The sequence below is a fragment of the Hakea prostrata genome, chromosome 1 (genome assembly GCF_041222555.1).
Source record: "Hakea prostrata isolate BN-2017 chromosome 1, UWA_Hpros_2, whole genome shotgun sequence".
In the NCBI taxonomy this organism is placed as follows: domain Eukaryota; kingdom Viridiplantae; phylum Streptophyta; class Magnoliopsida; order Proteales; family Proteaceae; genus Hakea; species Hakea prostrata.
Window position 1 is genome coordinate 23,249,828 of NC_142600.1, and position 22,821 is coordinate 23,272,648.

The 22,821-nt window shown below is 38.7% G+C and overlaps 2 protein-coding genes across 6 annotated transcripts in view; both read right to left on the bottom strand.

Annotated features, from left to right (window-relative positions):
• Positions 1 to 10,057, bottom strand: part of LOC149028343 (myosin-11-like) — a 61,106-nt gene extending 51,049 nt beyond the window's left edge. For all 3 annotated transcript variants that reach the window (XM_089135980.1, XM_089135976.1, XM_089135987.1), the window contains exons 1-13: positions 9,320 to 10,057; positions 7,863 to 7,991; positions 7,318 to 7,461; positions 7,050 to 7,195; positions 6,815 to 6,971; positions 6,660 to 6,718; positions 6,015 to 6,174; positions 5,745 to 5,894; positions 5,503 to 5,639; positions 5,262 to 5,408; positions 5,046 to 5,147; positions 4,881 to 4,938; positions 4,700 to 4,801 (exon numbers count right to left, since the gene is read on the bottom strand). In XM_089135980.1, coding sequence (XP_088992106.1) covers positions 4,700 to 4,801; positions 4,881 to 4,938; positions 5,046 to 5,147; positions 5,262 to 5,408; positions 5,503 to 5,639; positions 5,745 to 5,894; positions 6,015 to 6,174; positions 6,660 to 6,718; positions 6,815 to 6,971; positions 7,050 to 7,195; positions 7,318 to 7,461; positions 7,863 to 7,991; positions 9,320 to 9,322 — 1,494 coding nt within the window. In that variant the 5' untranslated portion in view covers positions 9,323 to 10,057. The remainder of the gene's footprint in view (positions 1 to 4,699; positions 4,802 to 4,880; positions 4,939 to 5,045; positions 5,148 to 5,261; positions 5,409 to 5,502; positions 5,640 to 5,744; positions 5,895 to 6,014; positions 6,175 to 6,659; positions 6,719 to 6,814; positions 6,972 to 7,049; positions 7,196 to 7,317; positions 7,462 to 7,862; positions 7,992 to 9,319) is intronic.
• Positions 10,058 to 12,093: 2,036 nt separating this feature from the next.
• AN3 (SSXT family protein) lies at positions 12,094 to 21,545 on the bottom strand. 3 transcript variants are annotated; one of them, XM_089135991.1, is made up of 4 exons: positions 21,157 to 21,545; positions 14,224 to 14,300; positions 12,972 to 13,056; positions 12,094 to 12,857 (listed from the first exon to the last, which is right to left on the bottom strand). In XM_089135991.1, exons 1-4 carry the CDS (start codon positions 21,289 to 21,291, stop codon positions 12,417 to 12,419), a joined length of 738 nt encoding a protein of 245 aa, XP_088992117.1. In that variant the 5' UTR covers positions 21,292 to 21,545; the 3' UTR covers positions 12,094 to 12,416. The 3 variants fall into 3 exon arrangements, with proteins under 3 accessions (XP_088992117.1, XP_088992128.1, XP_088992125.1); XM_089136002.1 differs by lacking the exon at positions 21,157 to 21,545 and adding an exon at positions 20,128 to 21,146 and having other exon boundaries at positions 12,095 to 12,857; XM_089135999.1 differs by having other exon boundaries at positions 12,101 to 12,857; positions 21,211 to 21,540.
• Between the last annotated feature and the right edge of the window lie 1,276 nt (positions 21,546 to 22,821).

Here is a 22,821-nt window from a genome sequence, read left to right on the forward strand (position 1 = left end):
AAAGCCTGTGGCAGCCTTGGAAGACTTCAAATTTGCTGAATTAGTTCAAGGGGTCCTTTCTAAACAAGTAAGCATCCATTCCCACCCCATCCCTCCTTCCTTGCACAACCATTCCCCTTTCTCTCTTCTCTTCTTGTGGCACCATAGGAATTCCTCAAAACTTCAAGAACCAAGAACTCCCAATCCCCACCTACAAACTCTTTCCCCTTTTGAGAACAATTTCTCCCCACCCCAATAATCTTCAACTCTGCCAGGAACCCTAACCCTAGAATTTCATCTCTGAAATTCTTCCCAGGAGCCAGAACCCTAGAACTGAAATTGAACAACGAAAGATACAAATCAAAATTCAGTTTTTCAGTCAAGGATTCACATAAAACACCTGGCCGAACCCTAATCCCATACCCCTAAACCTTAGAAGACCCTCAACCTAGGACTGAAACTGAAGCTAGAATACTCAAAAACAGATTCTGTTTTCAGTCTAGAACCATTACAAAACATCTTGGCTAAACCTAATTTCCCATAACACAACCCTAGACCACCCATAACCCTAGCAGGGTTTGGAAGACAAGTATCCTTAGCAGTTAGCTGCAGGTAATTTTGGGCATATATAGTTGCTCTCCACCAGTGTTGCCCTAAGCAGCTTCTGTCCACTTCAAAAGGTTTGATTGCAGGGTATTAAAACCCTAAATTAGTAAGACACCCTAAAACACAGGGTGTATTGAAGCATTATTAGCCACAGTCCACTAAGATTTGACCTAAAACAGCAGGGTTTTAACCCTAATTGCACTGGCTGGTTCACTTGAGAGGATCCAGCAGACTGACCCCTGATCTGGGGTTACATCACTCTCCCTTCTTCACTCATGCAGCCCCTCTTTCCCTTCCACCTTGCCTGTGGCAACCGCCCCCCATCCCCAAACCATAAATCCACTCAACCAGCCACCCTATTGCACATCACCCTACCCCCTTCCCAGCCCCTGTGGCAGCATCCCCTCACCCCTCGCCAGCACCCCCTATTCCCTTAATCCCCTCCATTCCCAAGCCCTAATCCCTCCAAGCCTAGCCCCTCTTTTCTATTTTCTTCTACTTTTCTTCTCTTCTCTCTTGCGGCAGCCAAGGATTTTCCAGAATTTTAAAACCAGGATTTCCCCCACCTTCTTCCCAAGCCTAAACCCCTCACCTAATTCCCACACTGATGTAAACCAAGGAAGGATTGACTAATCTTACTGTTACTTGATGAATAGCAGAATTTTCTAGGGTTTTGGGAGCCTCCAGCTAAGGGAGAATAGACTCTATGGTCTGCAGCTAGGGTTTTAGGTCTTAGGTCAAGCTAGGGTTAACAAATAATTGAAGAATTGCTCCCATATGTTTCCTACAGGTTAAAAGCTACAATTCAATTCTAGTTTTGGTTTTTTCTGTAAATATATTTTCCAGATCTAGGTTTAGGGACTTAGGGTTGCAAATGGTAGGTGAGGATTTCTAGGGAAAGACTACTCGGTACAACCAAAGGCTTTAGGGCTGATCTAAGAGCTAGTCCTACTGTGTTTCAGGCTTTAGATGAGAGGGACAGCAAGGTCTAAGAGTTTTACAGGTTTAGAAGTTTCCAGAAAAATGCCACAAGGTGGGAAGGAGAAACGGAGGCTGCAGAGGGTCTTAGGGTGGGGAATTAGGGTGGGTTTATCACTCACTTTTTGAAGATGCTTTATTGAATTAAGGACAATAGCTGCAGCGGCCGCTGCTGGACAATCGAAATTGATTGAAGAAGAAGCACTAGATGGCTGCCGCAGGGTTCCTTCTCTTGGAAACCCTACACAGCCAACTCGAACCTCCATGGCTAAACTCTCAGCAATTTTCATTAATAATTCAGAAATGATTTGTTACAACTCATGGCCTTGAATTTATAGCCAAATAAAGAGATCCACACTAAAACTTGGTACTAGGGCATTCAATTCTAAAAGAACTTGAGACTTCTATTCTAACTTAGACTCCTACTCAACTTAACTAATAACAATTTGAAATTAAATTAATAAATAAAAAAAGACTGCTAAGGACTACCAGGACTCTTTGATAATGAATATCCTACTCAAGCTTAAACTCTCAAACAAAATTGGTTGGGCCACCAGGAAATGACAAAAGTGCCCCCAGGTGGTGTGCACCTTCATTGGGTCGTGGGAAGAGGGCTGCTGCCCTAATGCTTCTTGTGGTTCCTATTAGGATGCTGTTTGGGATTTACCCATCAATTCTCCCCCTCTTGAAGACATCTTTCTCTGATGAATGGGTGATACATGTACTGTTCATACAAATCAGGGTTGATCCTTTTGAAGTCATCTGCATGAATCAATGTACTTTCACTTATTGGCTTGCTCTTCCACTTGACAAGGAAGGTATGAATCTATGATAACCTGGTCCTTTGCAAGTGGTCTTGCGCATATCATCAAGGATTTCTTCAATGGAGTCTTGATCAGGAGGAATAAGTTGTGGTAGTTGTAGCATGTGCTTATAGTCTCCCTCATCTGAGTTATGCCATATATAGAGATAAAAATCTGCCACATCGAATATATTGCTGAAGTTGGCATCTGGGGTTAACTCTAATACGTAGGTATTGGGCCCAACTCAATTAAGAACCTTGTATGGTTCCATTTTCTTGGGTGAAGCTTAGTGTTAACTCCTGACTGGTGCCTCTCCGGATGTACTTGAACCATGACAATATCCCCTGGTTTGAATTCCACTGTCCTTCTGTGCTTATCTGCATTGGCCTTGTATATTTCAGTGTTGAGGGCTATCTTCATTCTAACATCTGCATGCACTTCTATAATGTCTCAGGAACTCATCTACCTTGATACTGATTCTGGTCCCTGCTGGGAGTGGGGCTAAGTCAACAGGCTTTTGGGGCTGAATACCAAATAATGCTTCTAAGGGAGTTCCCCCAATGGTTCCGTTAACAGAGCTGCTGTAGGCAAACTCTGCTATATTGATGATAGTAGGCAAGTCTTCTCATAGTCCTCACCAGGCTTCTCATAGGTTTCCCAGGGTTCTATTAACAACCTCAATTTGACTATTGGTCTAGGGACTAAAGGCGACAGAGAACAACAATTTAGTGTTGGTCATCAACCACAAGGTTTCCAAAAGTAACTTACAAATTTTACATCCTTGTCTGAGACAATAGGAGGTAACCCATTCATTCTCACTCTCCCTAAAGAAGAGTTTGGAAATGTGCTTGGCATCATGATTTTTTTGACAAGATAAAGTGGACCATCTTGGTGAACCTATCAACTACTACAAAGATGGAAACAAATTTTCCTTGGGCAAGGAATAACCTAGGACAAAGTCCATGCTTAGATCTTTCCAGGGTTGGTGGGGAATGGGTAAGGGGGAGTATAGTCCAGTATTTTGTAATCCTCCTTTAGCTAGTTGACATACCTTGCACCTGTTAACAACCATCTCCACATATTTGTGCAAGTGGGGCCAATAGTACATGTATATTACTTGTTCTGTGGTCTTTGTTATGCCAAAGCGTCCTCCAAGTCCTCCACCATAGCTCTCTGCTGAGATGTTGTAAGAAAGTCTTTGGGTTACGAACTTGAGTACCACAAATAGATAGTCATCATGCAAGGAATACTAGGGATGCTGCCCTCCTAGAGTCAACTCTGAATATAATGCTCCAATTTCTCTGTCATTGGGTACTCATGGATGATCTGTTGAACGCAAGTAGCTTCCGGTGACATCACAGTCATGGTCAAGACCTTCCTGCTGAGGGCATCCTACAACTTTATTTTCTTTACCTGCCTTGTATTGTAGAGTGAAGGTAAAATCCTGTATATATGCTACCCACTCGGCAGCTTATGATCGATGGTCCTCTGAGAATGGAGGTGCTTCAGTGCTTCATGATCTATGAGAGAACGAACTCTGTCCCCATCAGATAGTGTCTCCAGTGTCTAAGTACTTGTACTACAACATTAAATTCTAGGTCATAAGTTGAATACCTGATTTTAGCTTCATTTAACTTTTCGTTGTAAAAGGCAATAGGATGATGTGCCATCAAGTAAAAAACGTCTTCAGATCAATGTTTTCCACCAATATTCCACCAAATATAACTCTGCTGCTCTACATAGGAACAGAAAATCATATGACCCAAGAAGATGCATGGCAGTTCCACCCTCCTATAAGCAAAGAATGCACCCACTCTAGCTAGCTTGTAGCCTCTTCTTTTGAATGGATCACTATTGAGCAATCTTTTCTGAGACACTATCCAACTAATGGCCTCTACTCTGACAGTGCTACTGATGCTTAGAGCTTTAACTTACTCCTTAGTTATACCAATAAATAAAAGAAGAAAATAATACTTGACAGGAATTCCACTCAGATCCATCTCTCAACCTTCAATTTGGTTAGAAAGATTAGAGCTGTGTTAATATACAATCTCAACAATTTGGCAGAATCTTCAAACTCCCTAATAACAATTACAAAAAAACAGAAACCAATTTGAACCATTAGTGATATCAAAGTACATATCAACAATGATACCCCTTTTTTACAGCCTGGGCTTTCTCAGACAATTTCACCCCCAAGTCAAGACTATATCTTCTTAAAATCTAATTCGCAGCCCACAGCCATGTCTTAGTATGTAACTAAATAACTAAGGAGCACAGTTCCAAATGAGAGTAAAAAGGAACAAAAAAAAAACAGAGAGAATGGAGAAAACCTTTTCAATGAGGTCCAAGACATCTTGGTTATCAACAAATTCTATGTAGCTCCAATTAATTTCCTCTTTTGTGTACTCTTCCTGCTCCATCTTGAATACGTGCTGAAAGACTCATCATGAACACTGTTAGATTAGTGGAATTTTTAAGGATGAATTTACAAAATTGGGTCAAACAATTAACCTGGTTAAAATGTTGTTGCAGTTTCTCATTTGTAAAATTAATACAGAACTGCTCAAAACTGCAAAATATGAGTATAGGAAGTCAAGCACAAAAGTTTTAAGAGCCAGTAAAACAAAAGCATACAACATCAATCACATTCTAAAGTTTATTGATATCAAAAATTACCTGTTTGTCTTGAAGCTTTCAAAACCATAGATGTCAAGCACACCAATGAGAGATTTTGAGTTTGGATCTTGTCCAATTGAGACATTGATTTTATCAACCAACCTGTACATAATTATACAACTCTTAGTATCTGGTCCACAGCTTCTCATTTGAATTAACTCTTGAGATTTAGAGTTGAAAAGGATATAGATACAGCAATGTGCATCGTCAGGTTACCAATCAAACAAGCGAGAATATAGTGTCTTTGCAAAACCATCTCTACTAACTGTTGCAGCAAGAGGATCAAGACTCCTTTTAATGACTTCCTCTGGGGTGATCATAACACGTTTACAAAGTGCATCTTCAAGGGCCTCAGCATCACACCTGAAAGAAAAAATGGCGAGATGAAAATCAGTAACCAGCAGATCTAAAGATACTAACAAAACTATGGAGGGTTTAATAACAAAACCAGCCATACATGAGAAGTTCAGCTGTCATTTTAAGATGGAACTTGGCCTTTTCATCTTTTGGTACAGATGAATCAACCTCCTGGCCCTTTGCAAACTCAATATTACCCACATGAAGAATTGCAGCAACAACTCTGAAAATTGCATCCTGAGAGGAGAAACTAAGTATGAAAAAAATTCTTTCACCAATTTTAAGATATAAAGCAATTGAAATATGCAGTCTTTACAAACTTTTCATAATAAGAAGCAATACCTGTTCTTTCTCACTTATTCCAACAACATCCATAGCTCTTCTAGTGGCAAGATATTCATGAGCATCGCTTACACCAGCAAGTTCATAGCAATTTGATTGATTAAGATAGTGAAATGATTTAGGGTCTCCCAATTTATATTTCTCAACGACCTGCAAAACAAAAGTTTTAATGATTGTCCACTGAAATTCATAGATTACAAAGTGATAAAGATGCACCAACGATAAAGAAAATCAAGCCAACAGCTACAACTTCCAGAGGATGACATTTACCTCAGGTGGAGCAGCACAAAGAAGGTAGAAACAGTGGTAGTTGCGTTCAGGATCAGAAACTTGGCAAACACGAGATCTCTCAAGAAGGTAGGTTCTTATGGCTGCCCCTGATATCCTTCCACTCTTATCAAATTGGATCTCAACAAATTTCCCAAACCGGCTGCCCAATTTTATTTTAGAGAATATTGATAAGGATACTTAAATAAGTTTTGAGTAATTGTACTAATATAGCATTTCTAAATGAACCATAAGTAGTTCATGTTATCACAGCTATTCACTGTACTAGTAAAATTTGTGTATCAGAAGCTGGAAAAGAAACAGGAGTTTGGGGAAGTGGTTCCCAATAAAGCTTTCCTCTTTAAAGAGTTCGCAAGCACTTAGCAACACTGAAACTTACAACATCAAGAAAAAATACAAATTACTATACAGGATCCAGTTATTTAGAGTGTTAAGAGACCCTTCAAACAGCTAGAGAATATCTAAGGAAATAATCCCTGATTATTGGCTGTCTTACATAAATACTTATGACTTCATCAGTTTCTGAAATAAGTCTACCTTGATTCAGATCCTGATGATAGAAGGTGTAGTGGAAACAAAAATAATTATATCACATTATCTCATAGCATGACTAAAATAGCATCCCACCTGGAATTGTTATTCCTGACAGTTTTTGCATTGCCAAAAGCTTCAAGAACTGGATTTGACTGCAATTGTATCAGTTTGAAAAAAAAATTTGAGTTGATTTAGGTATATAACTTTTTATCAAATAAGGAACTAATAATTATACAGAAAAATCTTACTTCAAGAACTTGCTGTTCAACAGTCCTTCCTTCGGTGGCTACACGACCACCCAAGTATGCAAGATAACGCATGAGCATCTTTGTTGTCTCAGTCTTACCTGCGCCACTTTCACCACTTACCAGAATGGAGTTACTTTTCCCCTCATTAATCATTGCCCTGTTTGCAGTCAATCCAGTTTAGTAATTGTAAGCTGCATTTTTTAAGAGAACTCTTTAACCAGAACTGTAAAATCACCTGTATGCAACATCTGCAACAGCAAAAACATGAGGGCTTAGTTCTCCAAATGGTGCTCCTTTATATTGCTCCATCATGTGAGCATCATAGAGATGAGGCAATCGTTGGAATGGATTGATTGCAATAAGAATGTTTCCGGTGTAAGTCTGACATGGAATCAAACGGTTGGGACATCTAAGTTAGTGTACAACACAATTGTTGCAATACCTAAGAAGGCAAACAATGAGGAACAAACTATAGATGAAGATGAACATGGTAGAGAGTATACATAGATTTCATTCAGCTCATATCTAGTTGCCAGGTTCTGCAGTACTCCAGGCTCATGCAAATAAGAGAGTTTTGTCATGTCATCAACTCCACCAGCAGGAGCTTCCATATCTTTTGGATATAGTTTTGACAAGCTTGCAATAACCTGAATATAACAAAATAAAAATCTCATGATGCAAAGTGAAGACAACAAATATCAAAAGACAATCATGATATTAACTTTAAGCTTGTAAAATTCAATAGAGAGGGGGGGGGAGAGAGAGAGAGAGAGACAGAGACAGAGAGAGATAGAGAGATTAATGGAGGTATTTAACATGGAAAACAGATATTCGCTTATCCATCATTATTTAGCTTGCAGAAACTACGAAGCAAATGGATGCATTTACCACATAGAACATATCATGACAAACTTGACTTTCAGCAGGTGGTCTATTCAAATAGAAGCTAGGTGCATACATAAATTTTCATTTGCACAACATTTCAGTCTTTATTTGTAGCTTAATCAATATACAATTATTGAGTTGAAAGCATAAGAATTCTCCATACCGTCTTCCCATTAGTGGTCTGAATCTCAGCATCCTGGCCAGTGATTTTTGATACTTGTCCATCGATCCAAGATAATGCTGGGTCTTCAGCCCAGACATGAGAACCTACAATAATATTCACTGGTGTACTCTGCAACAATTGAGATTTTATGCAGTTAAGTACGGCTAACTATTTAATGGGCATTAAATTCAATAAGCTGATCAGATAGGGAAGTTAACATGCATTTGAGACTACTTCTGTCACACAAATACACCAACATAAATGCATGTGGCTGTGATTGGACAGTAAGTTCAGAGAATTCACAATTTTGGTCAAAGTATTAGTAGTTGAGTTTCAAGCCACCATAAGTATCCCAACTTGTCAAACTCTAATTTTGCCAGCACATTACTTATGACCTTCTGTAAAGCTTTGATGCACATCTTCCAGTGTTTTCAACCACAAATTCTCTAAGAATCCTCAGGCAGCTCACCAATTTAAAGTTGTATCTTTATATCTAACGACTAACACAGTTTGTTACTTTTGTAGTTTCTGCTTTCATCAATGACCTTGAGTTTGTTCCAAATTTTAGTTGACACCAGTCTTGGTCATAGGTAATCTGATTGGAGTCTTCTAAGTAGGTAAGGCATTTTCTTTATAGACAAAAATGCTGACAATCAGAAGAAAAGGAAAATAGAATAGCTTACAATTTATTTTGATCTAAAAAAGTAGTTAGAAGTAATGAAAATTATGTGGTATAATTTTCTTTGTCAGTAGTGGTTGAGCCTTGTTGCAACAGTTAAGTTGTGCTATAGCTGCAATCAGATTTACAGTTCAAAACAGGGAAAGAACCTCTCCACGAAGAAGATGCAATTTTGAGTACGTTGACCCTCCCAGACCCTGCACTAGTGGGAGCCTTGTGCAATTTGAGGTCTGTCACTCATTTCTACGTAACTTATTTTGAAACTTGTTATTAACTCAATGAAAGTAAGGAAAAAATAATTATTCATGATAGTTGAAGGAGTCCTCAACCGTTTCTGCTAGTGACTAAACTCTGATCCGTCATCTGACTGTTTAAGTTCATGACATTTGCTTAAGTCTCAGTACCAAGATGTGCAAGGAATCCAACTTTTTTATTCTTTTTATAAATTGTATAATCCCAAAACAAGACAGCAAGACAAGTTGACTGGACTATTTCATGCATATTGTTGCTAGGCAATTTTGTTTCTTCCAACTTTTAGAAACGGTTATAGTTAGTATGATACTTAAGCTGATCTTTATACAGCCAAAATGCATGTGAAACTGGCCAAAGCAACCAACGGAGGAAGTAACAAGGAGGACAATGGAAAATGAAAATAACTAGAATTTGAGCAAGACTTTCCAGAAAAATGAAAGAAATCTCGAAAATCTTACATTGCATCGAGAAACATTTTGATCACGCTTTCGAAAAGAACAGAAAGTAGACTCATGGATAGACATACCATTGTGTACTTGAAGAAAATGCCAGGTTACGTATATATTTCCCCGTTCCAGACCGATTCGGTGAAGCTAGGTCTTGTGCATTCAGCTCTTGGGATCCATCTCCCCATCAGAAACCTTCGTCCATGGATCGTCCCAGGCTCTACTAATCCAGACCTCGTAAGGTGCCATTTCCGATCAACATCCACAAGGATTTCCATAAAAGTAGCAGTAACACAAGTCCATTCTGAATCAAATTCCGTCAGGTAAGACCATTTAGGTCTAGATTTCGAATGTCTGACAAAGAAATGAGGCGAAAAGAGGAGTATCGTACGGGGAAAAAGTCCGTTAGAGTAGGAAAATTTTCTCTTCAATCGATTCTGATTCGTTTTTCTTCCATTGTCTCCCCTGAGTTCGTGTGTTTCCGTTTGTGGAGATGACATTCTTCAAAAGACCTTGAAATTCGGATCCTTCGATTTCGCTCTCTCCAGTGTTCCGTCTCTTCAAATTCCCTCCCCAACTTGTCGGAGGTTCGTGGCTGCTAATTCATTCGTCTACGTTCTATCTCTCCCTATCTCTCTGTCCTCTTGCTGTCAATCCCACGTAGAAATTTTTGGCGGAATTTTTCTGAACCGAAAATTGAACGCATGAGCTGTATGGCCAACCTATTAATGCATGGGTACACATGTTGCCTATTGACCGTTGGCGTGTTATTGTTACGTTGGTTCGTAGTCTGGCTGAATCTAAAATAACAACGCCGGAATAAGGCAACAACAACCCATGTTTTTACCAAACAAAGAAGTCATGGGTTTTGGTGCGGTTGAATCTGTCTGATTGCATGACATGTTGGCGACTTGGCGCTCAAGCACGAAATTTTTTTGAAAATTTTTCTCAAAACTACTTTTCATGTGTGAAATATCAGTATTTTTCCTGATTTTTTAAAACGTCTGCTCTCTTTTTCTCCGTTGTTTAAAATTTTTTCACGGGTAATCTTTTTATGTTAATATTAGTACTTGACCCCTAAATTAGAGAGATTTTTTAATGATAAAACAATGAATAGAAAATCATTGTGTTTTGTGTGAAGTATCTGTACTTGGTCTTCAAGTCTTGGCTAGCTCTAGCCTTTTGCATGACAACCAATGGTGTTCCTCCATTGGCAGCCTTAGCCGGAATCCAAATTTCGAATTTAAATTGTTATCCAGGTTTTTATCTTTTTCTCCTCTTAAAATTTTGGAAGAGCTTACTATAATGTCCAATCTAAACCAGGAAATGTTGCTACAATTGCCTCGGATGTTTAGAATCTTGCAATAGAGGAACTCTTCTGCTTTCTAGTATGCTTCTTCAATCTGTTATGTTTTGACCAAAATTCTTGTATCGGATTTGAAAAATAAACCCGCACCGAGATACTTTAGTGGATGACTTGAATGACCCGTTTTACAGAGATCTACGGTAGAAGCGGAAACCCAAGCCCATAGCCCACCACTGATCTCGATCTGTGGAGGGGGTGCTCAATATGGTACGACCAGACCCAATTGGTCGACCCGTTTACCCGATTAGAGTCTATATATATATATATATGCATATTTATGTTTGTCTACCACATTATTACGAGATTTGGAATTTTCGATTAAGGTTTTGAGTGAGAGTTATTGTAATGCCATTTTTGGCAATTGGTTGTGAAATCTCTTCTTTTGTTCTTCTTCTACATAATGGATAACTCTTCTTCTTTGTCCATGGACGTAGTATACCATCTCGGTGTGTGAACCTCGTTAAATTTCTGTGTGTTTTCGTTTTTGTTTCTTTTTTAGTTTTTTACGTGTGGGTCCCTTTAGTAAACCATAAACTAATGTTGGGTCCCCTTAATATAATATATTGCGTGTGGGTCCTAACGAGACTAACACCGTTAGTCACCGTTAAGTATATTCAAATTTCAAACACTGAGGGATCAAAATGCCCCTCAAGTTATTTAATAAATTGTATCATTATAATTTTTTGAATGTTATTTTTTTAATCATATAATTAATGCTTAATGACCAATTATCTGTCTTTAAAATCATACATTAACATTATATTAAATAATTTGAACGGCACTTTGGTCATTTTACGTTTGAACTTTGAATATACTTAACAGCTGTTAACGGAGTTAGCCTGACCCACACGTAATATACTTAACATTAGTTTATGGTCCACTAAAGAGACCCACACATAAAAAACTCTTTCTTTTTTTATTTGTTATTTGGTGATGTTTGTTATAACATAATCATATTATGTTTTCCCACTAAACTAATCTGGGGATTCAATAATAGTTTTGTGAGAATACCAATCAGATTTTATTTCATTTAGGGTTCAGTGAGTGACGGGGTCATTTGATACTCAGACTCATGTGAAGGTTCTATGATTTAAGGTTTCAATTGAACGAAAAGAAGAAAACTAGTTTCATGGTTTTAGTTTGAGGTTCTAGATGGCCATGTGCAGATTGAAGAGATCAAAACGAGGGTTAGACATTCGGACCATTTGGCCTGAAAGTGATTTCTTTGTCATTGAAGTTCATCAGGAGAATGATTTTCTACATGCTCTTCCACAAATTTCAAGTACCAAAACACCAGTGCATGCCAAAATAGCCACTGAGAATCCGGATATCTTTCTGAATTAAATCTAATTACCGCATGTTGGGGCCTCAAAATCAAGAACATGGTTCCCTAAACATAACACATGGTTTGAAACTAGTCAGAGACCTACCAAACCCAACAAAAAGAAAAATCCGTAGTCAGAGCTAACAAAGCAAACAGAACATATTCACCCCTCGCCCCAACATGCTAGCGAAGCATGATTAGTCTAACTTAGTAGGTCATCAGCAAACAAAAGAGATCACACAACCAGCAGCAAATAATCGAGCAGAACCAAAATGCGACAACACCTTCCACAGCCTACAAATTTACAGGAAATGTCTATGCATGATGCATGTCTCACACTTAAAAACAGAGTAATAAGTACCATATTAACTAGTATCTTGTTGCTGTCATCATTATCAAATAAATAAGTCCAATAACCTATTTGGCTTTTCTCCATCTTTAACCTCCCAACTTAAGTAAATATAAGCACCATACCGTCACCAACCTCTCAGTTTCCCTCTTCTTCTGCACCTTTCATATATAGAGGCTCACCTCCATCCCCACCTTGGCTTCCTGAGTTGCCACCTCGACCATCAGATGAACCACCACCACCACCTACATCCGGTTTGCTTGCAATTGTCACTCCCCTGCTTGCAGCCTGCAAGCCCTCTCCAGAACCTCCACGACCAAAATCAGGAAATCCTCCATGCCCAAGAGCTCCATTACCTCCCACATTGGCATCACCATGCAGCATGTGAAGTCCTGTATTCCCACTTGAGCTCATACCTAGCTGGCTATGCATTGCTTGCTGTTGCTGCAATGCTGAGAGAGGCTGCTGTGCATACACCATGGAGGATCGAGCAGCCATGAGTGACTGTGGTGTCATCTGCTGGGCTTGTTGGTGCTGCATGTAGTGGGCACCAGGTTGCATGACTGCATTGGGAGGAAACTGCACAGAAAACATTCATTCTAAAGTGAAATGGTCCCCTGAGGAAAATTACCAATGCTAAAAATACAAACAGGAAGAAAAGGTCGACGGGTGTGTGTTGAAGGAATGGACTACCTGAGCATGCATGGTAGGCGGTTGTGGTTGGGAATCAGCGATGGCAGCCAGATACATAAGGTTTCTTTGAAGCCTTGCTTGATTCCTGCACAATTCAAAAAAGCATAATGAACTCTAGGCAGTCTCAATTATAACAACCTTTATAAGTTACAGGGGGAAAAAAAAATTTGATGCCAAAATACATAGAGGATGCCTCTGTATTCTATACAAGAATTTGTTTCATTCCCTTAGGCTGTGTTTGTTTGCTGGAATAAAGGTGGGGTGGGAAAAATCTTGAAAAAAGTGTAGATTTCTTACTTTTCCCTTAAATCTCAAAATTGTAGATTGTTTGGTTGCTTCGGGTGGGAAAGTGAGGACAAGCTTCCTTGAATCAAGGAAACTTGTCTAGTGATGTGGCAGCCCAACTTTCCCACCTCAAGGCTTTTTAAAACCCCACAAATTTGGTGGGATTTTCTAGAAAAGTTCGGAAAAGTAAAAAGTGGGACCCACCACTATCACTTTTCCACAAAACTCTTTCCTTTCCTTTCCTTCTCCCTCACCCCACTCCACATGGGCCCCACATGTTAACACAGCCTTATCCTTTTCTCTTTTTTTTCCTTCCTTTCTAAGAAAAACTCAACCAATGGTTTGGGGGGGGGGGGGGGGGGAGAGATGCACCGTAAAACATGATTGTTGAAGGATTTTGACTGGAAAATGCAGCACAACTTGCATCTAAAATTCTATATTATAGAAAACAAGCTAGTGTGGTCAGATAAGCATGCTAATTCACAATCACTTAGTTACAGGATATTACTAATGGGATTACTAACACCTTGGCACCTACTTAGCAACTGATTACTCTTCCAAGGAGGCTGAGCTTGAAATATGTAAAAACATTCACCTAGATATTGCTGGTACCATGATCCTAATAACACGATAAGCGTGCACCCCCCCCCCAAAAAAAAAAAAAAAAAAAAAGGGTAGTATTTACTGCTCCTTGTAGCAAATGACTTCTGTTTATACACAGCTAGCACTTATCTTCCCTTTTCAAGTGACTGACTGTCAACAAATTATGTATGACATTTAAGCAAACTACAAGTATTATTACTGATACTTTTCCTTAGATATAACCATAAGACCCATCTATGCAATAGGAACAACTATGCCCCCAAGAATCGAAACCATAATACTTAACAAGGAATAGATTCTGCTGAAACAAATATCAGAAATGCTGATAATTAAAATCTGATCTAATATTGTAATGCAAACTTACTCTGCACATTCGCTGAGTTTTCCTGAGTTTTGGTTATCAAGAATCTTTAAAATCAGCGATTTATTCTCGTCCAGATACTGCACAAGTAAATCCCAGCATCATTGGGGGTTTGGAGGGTGGGGAGGAAGAAGTTAAATTAATTCATAAAGAAGGGAATCTATTAATCTATAGACAGAAAATGCTGACCAGAAAAATCTTGAACTAATACAATAAGAATGACGCAGGCTTAACAGTTCATCGAAATAGTCAGCATTCTGCCATGAAAGCATATAAATGAAGATGCCCCGTGCTCCCACCATGTGTGTGTGTGTGGGTTTTTTTTTTTTTTGGTTGGGGTGGGGGGAGGGATTCCAGTCACACGTAATCCAACATATCATAAAAGAGAACACACAGCTAGAACCATGAATGGAGTAGGTATGGTTCAGAAGGAAAACACTGAACAGATCCGTCTCCTTTGACCACAGCAAAAAAGAAGCAATAACTTACTTTTGAACACCTTCATCCATCCTCACATTAGCTTTGAAGTAGATATACAAGGTGAAGTCCCCCTCTCCAACGAAAGGAAAAAATATTAAGCTATGAATACAGTTTGCGGCTAAAAATATCTCAAGCTAGGCATCCAAATGATATAAGCCATTGTAGACATCCCCTTTTATCACCTTAGGGGATGCAGAGAACAATGAAGATATTTGTCTGAGAATGGTGCCCGGCTTAAGCTCTGTGGGACAGAGAGAGAAAGCATGGGAACACTGATAGAGCAATTTGATATCGACAGCATATAGGATTACCCTTAATTTTGGACTGTTGGGCAGCATATCATTTTCCATGGGTAACTTTATATCCCAGAGTGGACTGAAGCATCTATCAGTGGGGAATATAAACGCTCCCCATAGCAGCTTGCAGGAAAAAATGAAGCCTTCAGAACTTAAAATCCATGCCTTAGAAACTTCTCATGCTTTGTAGACAAGGGTCTGTTATATACTTGGCTAACAAGTTTAAGTGGAAAGACACCTATTCTTATACCAAAAAACCCAGTTTCCCCACCCCCAAAGGATGCTCAGAAACTTGCCCTGGAAGGGTTCGACCAACTAAATGACCTTGACATTTGCCACCACTCTACAATTCCGTTTCTAATCATTTAAATGCAGTATTAAAGCTGCGATAAGAACAATGATGTGAATTACTTTCAAGTGGGCATAACACCCGAAGGCATTTTTCAAATCTATTTTCAAAAAAGCCCCCCCCCCCTTCTTGTTGGATGGTACTCTAGAATAGCTGTCCCACACTGAATTTGTAAAATACAACCTCTGGATTAAAAGTAATGACATTTGATGTTTCTAGGCTTTTTCTAAACAAATTTGGCAAGAAGAACAACTCAAATTTATCCAAACTAAATGGGCTCACTTATCCTAACCAATGTTGTCAAACCCCAACCCAGCTCAGCACCAAGGATATCCTTCAGAAGCCTAGGGAGCTGGTTAGGTGGTGCAGCTGTCAGCCCCCTTGAATGAGTGTGATCTTGTTAGAAGACGTGTAGCTCCTTTCTTTCTAAATATTTTCTCCTAAAACAAAATGGCCATTTCTTGGATTCCCACCAACCTAATCCTAGGGCTAAGGCTGTTCACTGCCAAATGTTTCACCTACCTTGTGGAGTAACTTAAACCCCAACTCCTCTAGACACTAGCCCTAAATCCAAGAGTTACAAGCAGTTACCATCTTTAGATGGGTAGATTCAAGCACTGAATCTAGAACTAGAAACACTAAATCCAATGGTTGAGATGAGTTACTAACAAACCTTCCCCCAATGTTGCTTATGAATCTTACCTTTATTCCTCTTGATTTGGTGTTTTTCAACTTCCCAAGGGCAGGAACTAGTGTAAATCACGGCCCTTCAAACCAAAAAGCATAAATCCAGTGGTGGTGGTGGATTATTACCACTGGCCTTCTTTCCCCTTTATTTTGTGGCTAACATATCTAACATCTTTGGTGTACCTGCACCTTCCAAAGGAGGAGTTACCTCCCTTGGGTAGGCTTATCTTAACCCTTGGATAGAGAACTGGTGCAATACAGGTTGGAATAATCCTCATTGGGTTGTCTGTGGGCCACCCAGATAAGGAACCACCAAGTACAAGGTTAAGAGGCAAAATGGTAAATAAAGCAATGTTTACAACCAAGCTGCCGACCAAATAAAAATATAGAAGTTATAAGGGAGTGGTAGGGTCGTAAGTTATCAGAACTTCAAAATACAAGCAAGGAATTATGGCATGCTAATAGAATAGGTAAACTAGGAACTAAAAGCAAAATAAGGATATATGAGGCTCATTAAGCAATAATTAACAGTTTCAATGTAGTGTCAGGTCATGTGTGTGAAGAATCAGCCTTATTATTTTTATTTTCAAGGGTGTTCCAATACAAAGAGGTAAACTATGAACTAAAATGAAATTAAGGATACAAGTGGTTTGTTTCAGGGTTAGTCTTGGTTTTGGTGTAAGAGTCGGGTTATACGTGTTAAGTCAGCCTTACTTGTGTTTTAGGTGTTAAAAAAGTCTTTGTCTAAAGTTGGTGAATTAAGCAGAAAAGTTGTATTTTGTTGTTTACTAATGCCATTCTCTCACATGGTATGAGTATGATGTTCACAACTAAATTGGCAGGCAGTATTCTTCCCTTCTTTCCTCCCTGGTTCCAGGTCAGCCCAAAAGTTGAGCCGTCTCAGTAACTCGCCAGCCTATTTTACGTTTTGGTGCCATCAACCTAGTGAGATCACGAACCCATGATGGAACTTGCAAGACAGCCTATTTTAGGCCCCATTGACATGGTGGAACCTCAATTCGAAAAAGTAACTACCCAAATGGTAACCTGACATGTGATTCTAGGTTTGGTAGTGTATACACACACAAACACACAAAATATGAATTGTGCCGCAGCTTGATCAAGGCGAGTTGCTGAACTTCAATAACATATAGTTAGATTTGCTTTCCTGAATTTAAATTGAATCCCCCTACCTTATTTGGATTTAATTTTCCCTGTATACACTAGACTGTGTTTGCATGTCTGTATACTAACCTTCCTTGTCTAGGATGGTGGATAACTTCCGTTTTGATGTTTAACATGTGCATGTCTAGGCTTCGAATACTTTAATGCCAAGGGTGGAAGACTAGTTTTAAACCAGATGGACTGGCTGCCTGACACCTTCTCCAAATCATAATCTAACCCATACCCGATCTCATGGTCAGACCTGGAGCCAATTGGATCTACAAACAATCACCGATAAGTTAAATTTAAACATATCATGTGGAGTCCTAGATCCCTAAACCTAGGCGGTGATCCCTCCTTTCACACAAGTTGTGGAATTTGTCCCTCCCCCAAATTCTGTTTACTCACTCACACCAACAAAGCTGGTATAAGTACACCTTTCAACTTAGACAATAGTTTTAAGCCTACTAATAAATTGATCTCATAATAATGGAATTATGGAACAAGGTCCAGATTGACATAATAATAAAACCACCCAACCCTGCCAAAAAGATACTCCTTGGATAAGTGATATGATATTTAATAAAATGTCAAAAAAACTGAAGCTGCCAAACAAGTCCATAATCTACTAGAATTTTCAAACTTGTTTTTAACATCTGGAAAAGTCAGAGATGTACAGAAACTTAATGTTTGTCCAGATAACAGACCCAGTCGTCACTTAGAACTGCTTAAGATTAAGGATGTTACTATCACGCAAGTAAGATGAATACAACCAACAAACTATAGTTTCCATGTCAACCAAACTAGCTCCCAAATGCAGGGAAAATACTTCGGAAAGGAAGGCTTAAAGCAATCAGTTACCGAATCAAGATTCTAGCCAAGCATACAATACCCATCGTCTTTAGCCAGAAGAATCATCACAAAAAATTATATACTGCAGCAAGCATTTTTAGAGCAATAATGTTCAGTCTTCAGATGAACACATAAATAAACCTTGTTTATTATTATTATTATTATTATTATTATTTTTATTTTTTTTTGGGGGGGGGGGGGGGGGGGTGGAGGGGCAGGGTTAAAGTATTATGTTTGACTTTTGAGCCTGCTGCCTAGATCTCAGTACAAGATTTGTGGTTAGAACCTGACACTAGATCCGATCAATTCACCAAATTAAGGGTGGTTATTTAACAGAATAAGAGCAAGCCATTCATTAAGTGTGGACTAAAGAATCTAATGCATATTGGATGTGCATCATACAGGAGGGCTAATGAAATTTATTCCATGAAGACAACATATGCTATCTAAGATATCAAAAAAAAATTTGACAGATGCACCCAAAAAAAAAAAAGAGATAAAAAGAAAGAATGAAAGAGAAAACTGAATAAAATCAGCGCATATTGCAAAACTTGTGGTAAAAGAGGAACTCTAGCATTCTTCTCGGTAACAGTTCTAGCATCTACAAGAAAGCCTTGAAAGAGTACAGGTTGGTGACCCTCACAAAAGATTAATGCATATAAATATCAAATCCAGACTACAGACAACCCTAAAAGGATCTAGTTGGGATTGCAAAGGGTATCTAAAATCTAAATGAGTAAATGAATACAACAATTGGCTATAAAAGCACTAGAATTAACATATTTTCCTATTGTGATAACTAATTAAAAGATCAGAAATGATGATATGCAGACAACGGGTATACTAAATGGAAAACACTAAAGCTTTTAAGGACCCAATTGAATTAAAAATGACTTAAATACGATACCATACATTACCAAGATGCATGAGATCCCAATTGAAAAAAAAAAAACATACATGAACCATCCACACTTGAATGTGAATTTCTCCCCTGTTACTTACCCATACTGTCAAAACTCTAAATTTATCCAATACTTTTGGCATTATATTAATAAGAAATAGAATGTGACACTTCTTATATTAATAAGAAATAAAATGTGACACTCCTTATATTAATAAGAAATAAAATGTGACAGTCCTCTCGTGAAAGTAGACAGTTCTGGAAAGAACCACAGAAATGCCTAAAAGGAAAAGCAACGAAAATGCCCTATTAAAAAGTGTCAAGATTTTTGTTGGGTGAATATACAGGGTCAAAATAATTCACATAAAACACCAGTTTGTTTTTTTGGGGGGGTTGGATATCAAACAAGAATTCACATGGTAAGAAATTTTATACTAAATTATGAAATTATGCCAGCTAAAGAACGAGTACTTTACCCTTTTTTTTTTTGGTGGGGGGGGGGGGGAGAGATTAAATGCTGCATTGAAGCAAATTAACCTGAATAAATGGTTGGAAACCTAAATTAACAAAAAAAATAGAATCCTATAACAATGGAGCCTCCTTTTCTACATTTATTGGAGTTTCTAAGTTTCTGCTTTGTCTTCCTCTTCTCCCTTTGGGATTTGCACAGGAAAGAAAAGCGGTGATATGTGCGTACTTTTTCCAACAAGAAAACTAAATCAATACAGTGCAACCCCACCATTGGAGGGGTGGATGAGCACTACTCATGGGAAGAACTTTAGCAGAAGTAATTAGAGAAGGTCAAAGGAAGGAAGAATTCATAGGAAGAATCAGTGCTTAAATTTCTCAAAAGTACACAATTGTTTCTCTTTTTCCTTTTTCAAGCATTTTTCATTCTGTTTAAAGGCGCTCATGCACAACCTCTGAGAAAGAAGAGGAAGGCCAGATAGTTCCTGGAATATGAAATATGCAATGACTGGTTTAAATATAGAGTGACAGTTATTAGTAACAGTTAATGTTCAGGGATGATTAAGTCAATTGATTCTATCAAACCTGTAACCATATTAAGGCAAGTAAAGCAGAAAACAAGATTTGCTAGATCTTTTCCAGCACAAATAAAATCATAAACGGGCGAATCTTCACGCAATAAGTTATCATCCTATCATTAAGATTTAAACCTCTAAGGCAGCAAGCCAGACCCGAAATAATGGTACTGGTTTATCAACAACAGTAAGAATATGCCAATGTCCTTGAAGGAGAAACCGTTTTCTTTGAGGAACAAACTTTTACACATCATTTTGTCACTTGGTTCCTTTCCAAAGGGAGCAGTTGGAATAATCTGGACCATGGGTCCATAAACATTGAACACAACTGCTGAACCGTTTCAACTTACAATAACCAGGTGGGTAGACCCAGAGCTGCCTGGTAGGGTCTTTTAACTCCAAATGGAAAATAAACCTCTGTGCAAAAGCTGACAAGCAACTTCAATTCTTTCATGAAGAAGAAGAACGGAAGTTCATCAAAGCGGTAGCAGAAGTTGCAAACAACTTCCTACTTACACACACACCCCAAAACAAGCATCAAGATAAAGAAGAAAAACAAGGCACCGATGCAGAGAATGCACAAAAATCAGAATTATTAAGTAAAGAAGCATTAAAGACAGAGATCCAATCTGCATTTGGTATCAACAAATAAACATAGAATAAAATTATGAGGGAAGGTAACCCACAATCCTATTTTTCACCTGTCCTCCATCATTCTATTATGTAAACATAAAAAGTAGAATATCCTCTCGGTAAAGAGATCAGCAGAAAAATAAAATAAACAAATAAGGAAAGGAGAACCAAAAGAGAAAGCAATATAATCGACAAAGCATGGAGAGAAGAGGTTCTACTTCATCCATCAACATCCTATCCGAAGCCCTAATAATACAAATAAATAATCACACATAAGAACCAATAGGAAGAGCTACAGACCCTCAAAACGCATCCATATTTCTGTGTACGAAAATAGAAGCTCAAACCCAGTTCAGAGAAATGAAAAATAGAAGCATAGAGCAACAGAAAATGAATGAACAAGAAGAAAACATTTGAACAAGCTAAGGAACATCATTACCCAGATACTACAGAAACAAAGCTTATGAACACATGTAAAGAGGGGAGAGGGTTGTGAGAAAACCAAAATACGAACTTCCACAAGCAACTTACAGAAGTATTGGAGGGGGAAAAATGAAAAAGCAGAGACAGGAAGAGTTGAGAGACCTGTTGAATGTGATCAGTGGTGACGTTGCTGGGGTTATAGGCTGCCATCATGGGTTGCATCTGCATGAGGTGCTGCTGCATTCTTTATGTATCTGTCTGAGCTACCCTAAAGCACTGCACCGCTAGAGATGATGTGCTACACTCCTTCACTCACCCTGTTTCTTTTTTCTTCTTTCTGGCTTCCAGACAACACAGACCAGAGAGGGAGCAGAGAGAGACGAAAGAGACTATATATGAGAAAAGCACTGTTGGCCAACAACAGTAAAAGAGAAAAGAAAGCGAGGAGGGTTTTAGTGGATATTTGGGTTTTGGGTTTTCTCACAGTTACAAGCTTTTTTCATGTTAATAACCGGGCTGCCTCAGCGATCACATGTTCTTTTTCAATGAAGGGGAAATGTGAAAATTACGTTTGGAGATTCCTACGAGGCAACCACGCAGACCCGACCAAACTCCTTGATCACATTGTTGGTCTCTTTCGGACCGCTTGGGAGTTGGGACCAGGATTTCAATGATGGAATCCGAAATTGCTGGGTATCACCCTGAATCGGCTGTACCGGTCAGGGTTGATCCAATTCCCAATCCGGATGTATGAGAATCATGAGATGACCATCTTAAGTCTTAACCACCAACTAAAACTCTGACAAATTCATTTATATCAACCAAGAGGGGTTGCTCAGTCGGTATAAAAGACTAATGCATCTACACTCGAGGTCAAAGTTTTATCTTCTCGAGGCCAAAGGCAAAGTCTTGCCTTATATCTAAATTATACTAATAGCTTCTTCCAATAACTAGTCAATCTACAGGTAAACTAGCCTCCACCAAAAAAGAAGAAATTCTCTAGATAATATGGAAATACTTCTCTGGATTTTGCTTGAGAGCCGTGGATATTTGAACTGTTTATATGTGATTCACTTAATCTAAATAGTTTATATGCCAGATTAATTCTAATTTGAATCGAATAATGAATTTACGGTGTAGTTGCATCAGGCTGCGCTGCTCCCAAGTAAAATCCTACACCTTCCCTAATCCCTCTTGGTCCTACTTTGACCATGTGGAGCTGTGTTTGAAAAAACCCTCTTTCAGGTGACTACTACTTAGGGAATTCTTTGAAAATAAATAATAATAGTGGTATTAGATTGACCCTAGATTTTCCAACGACTGGAGTATCTTATCTTATCTACTCTGAGCCCAGAAAAAAAAAAAAAGATAAATTAACAGAAAACCTGGACAGAAAGAGAGAAGAGGGAGGTGAGATAATAATTGGTGGTGTCTGACCTTTAGGAGTTTTTTCTTTTACCTTCTAATTTGAGTTTCCTCACTTTATCTAGCATGATTGGTTGTTGGGGTGCTTCTTGTTTGTTGATTGCAGTGTACCATGCTCTGTTCTGTGGTCCATTCTCCCCTGTTTCCCTATCCCACACACTCTGTTGGACCCCTTCCCTTTTTCCAAGCCCTTTTTTCTCTGGTAGACAGAGGATTAAAGAGCAGTCGGCACCACACACACACAGAGAGAGAGAGAACCTGGTACGGGAGAAGATATGTCTCTCAATTGCCCAAATTTCAGACTTTTTCTGTAGCTTCTTACATTGTTTTAGGCCTCTATCAGGTTAC

Excerpts from the sequence above, each read along its gene's own strand:
- AN3 (XM_089135991.1), bottom strand. The coding sequence starts at position 21,291 with ATGCAGCAGCACCTCATGCAGATGCAACCCATGATGGCAGCCTATAAC. Across the intron at positions 14,301-21,156 it reads TTTCCCCCTCCAATACTTCT|TATCTGGACGAGAATAAATC; the intron begins GTAAGTTGCTTG and ends TTACTTGTGCAG. Across the intron at positions 12,858-12,971 it reads CGCCTACCATGCATGCTCAG|TTTCCTCCCAATGCAGTCAT; the intron begins GTAGTCCATTCC and ends TTTTCTGTGCAG.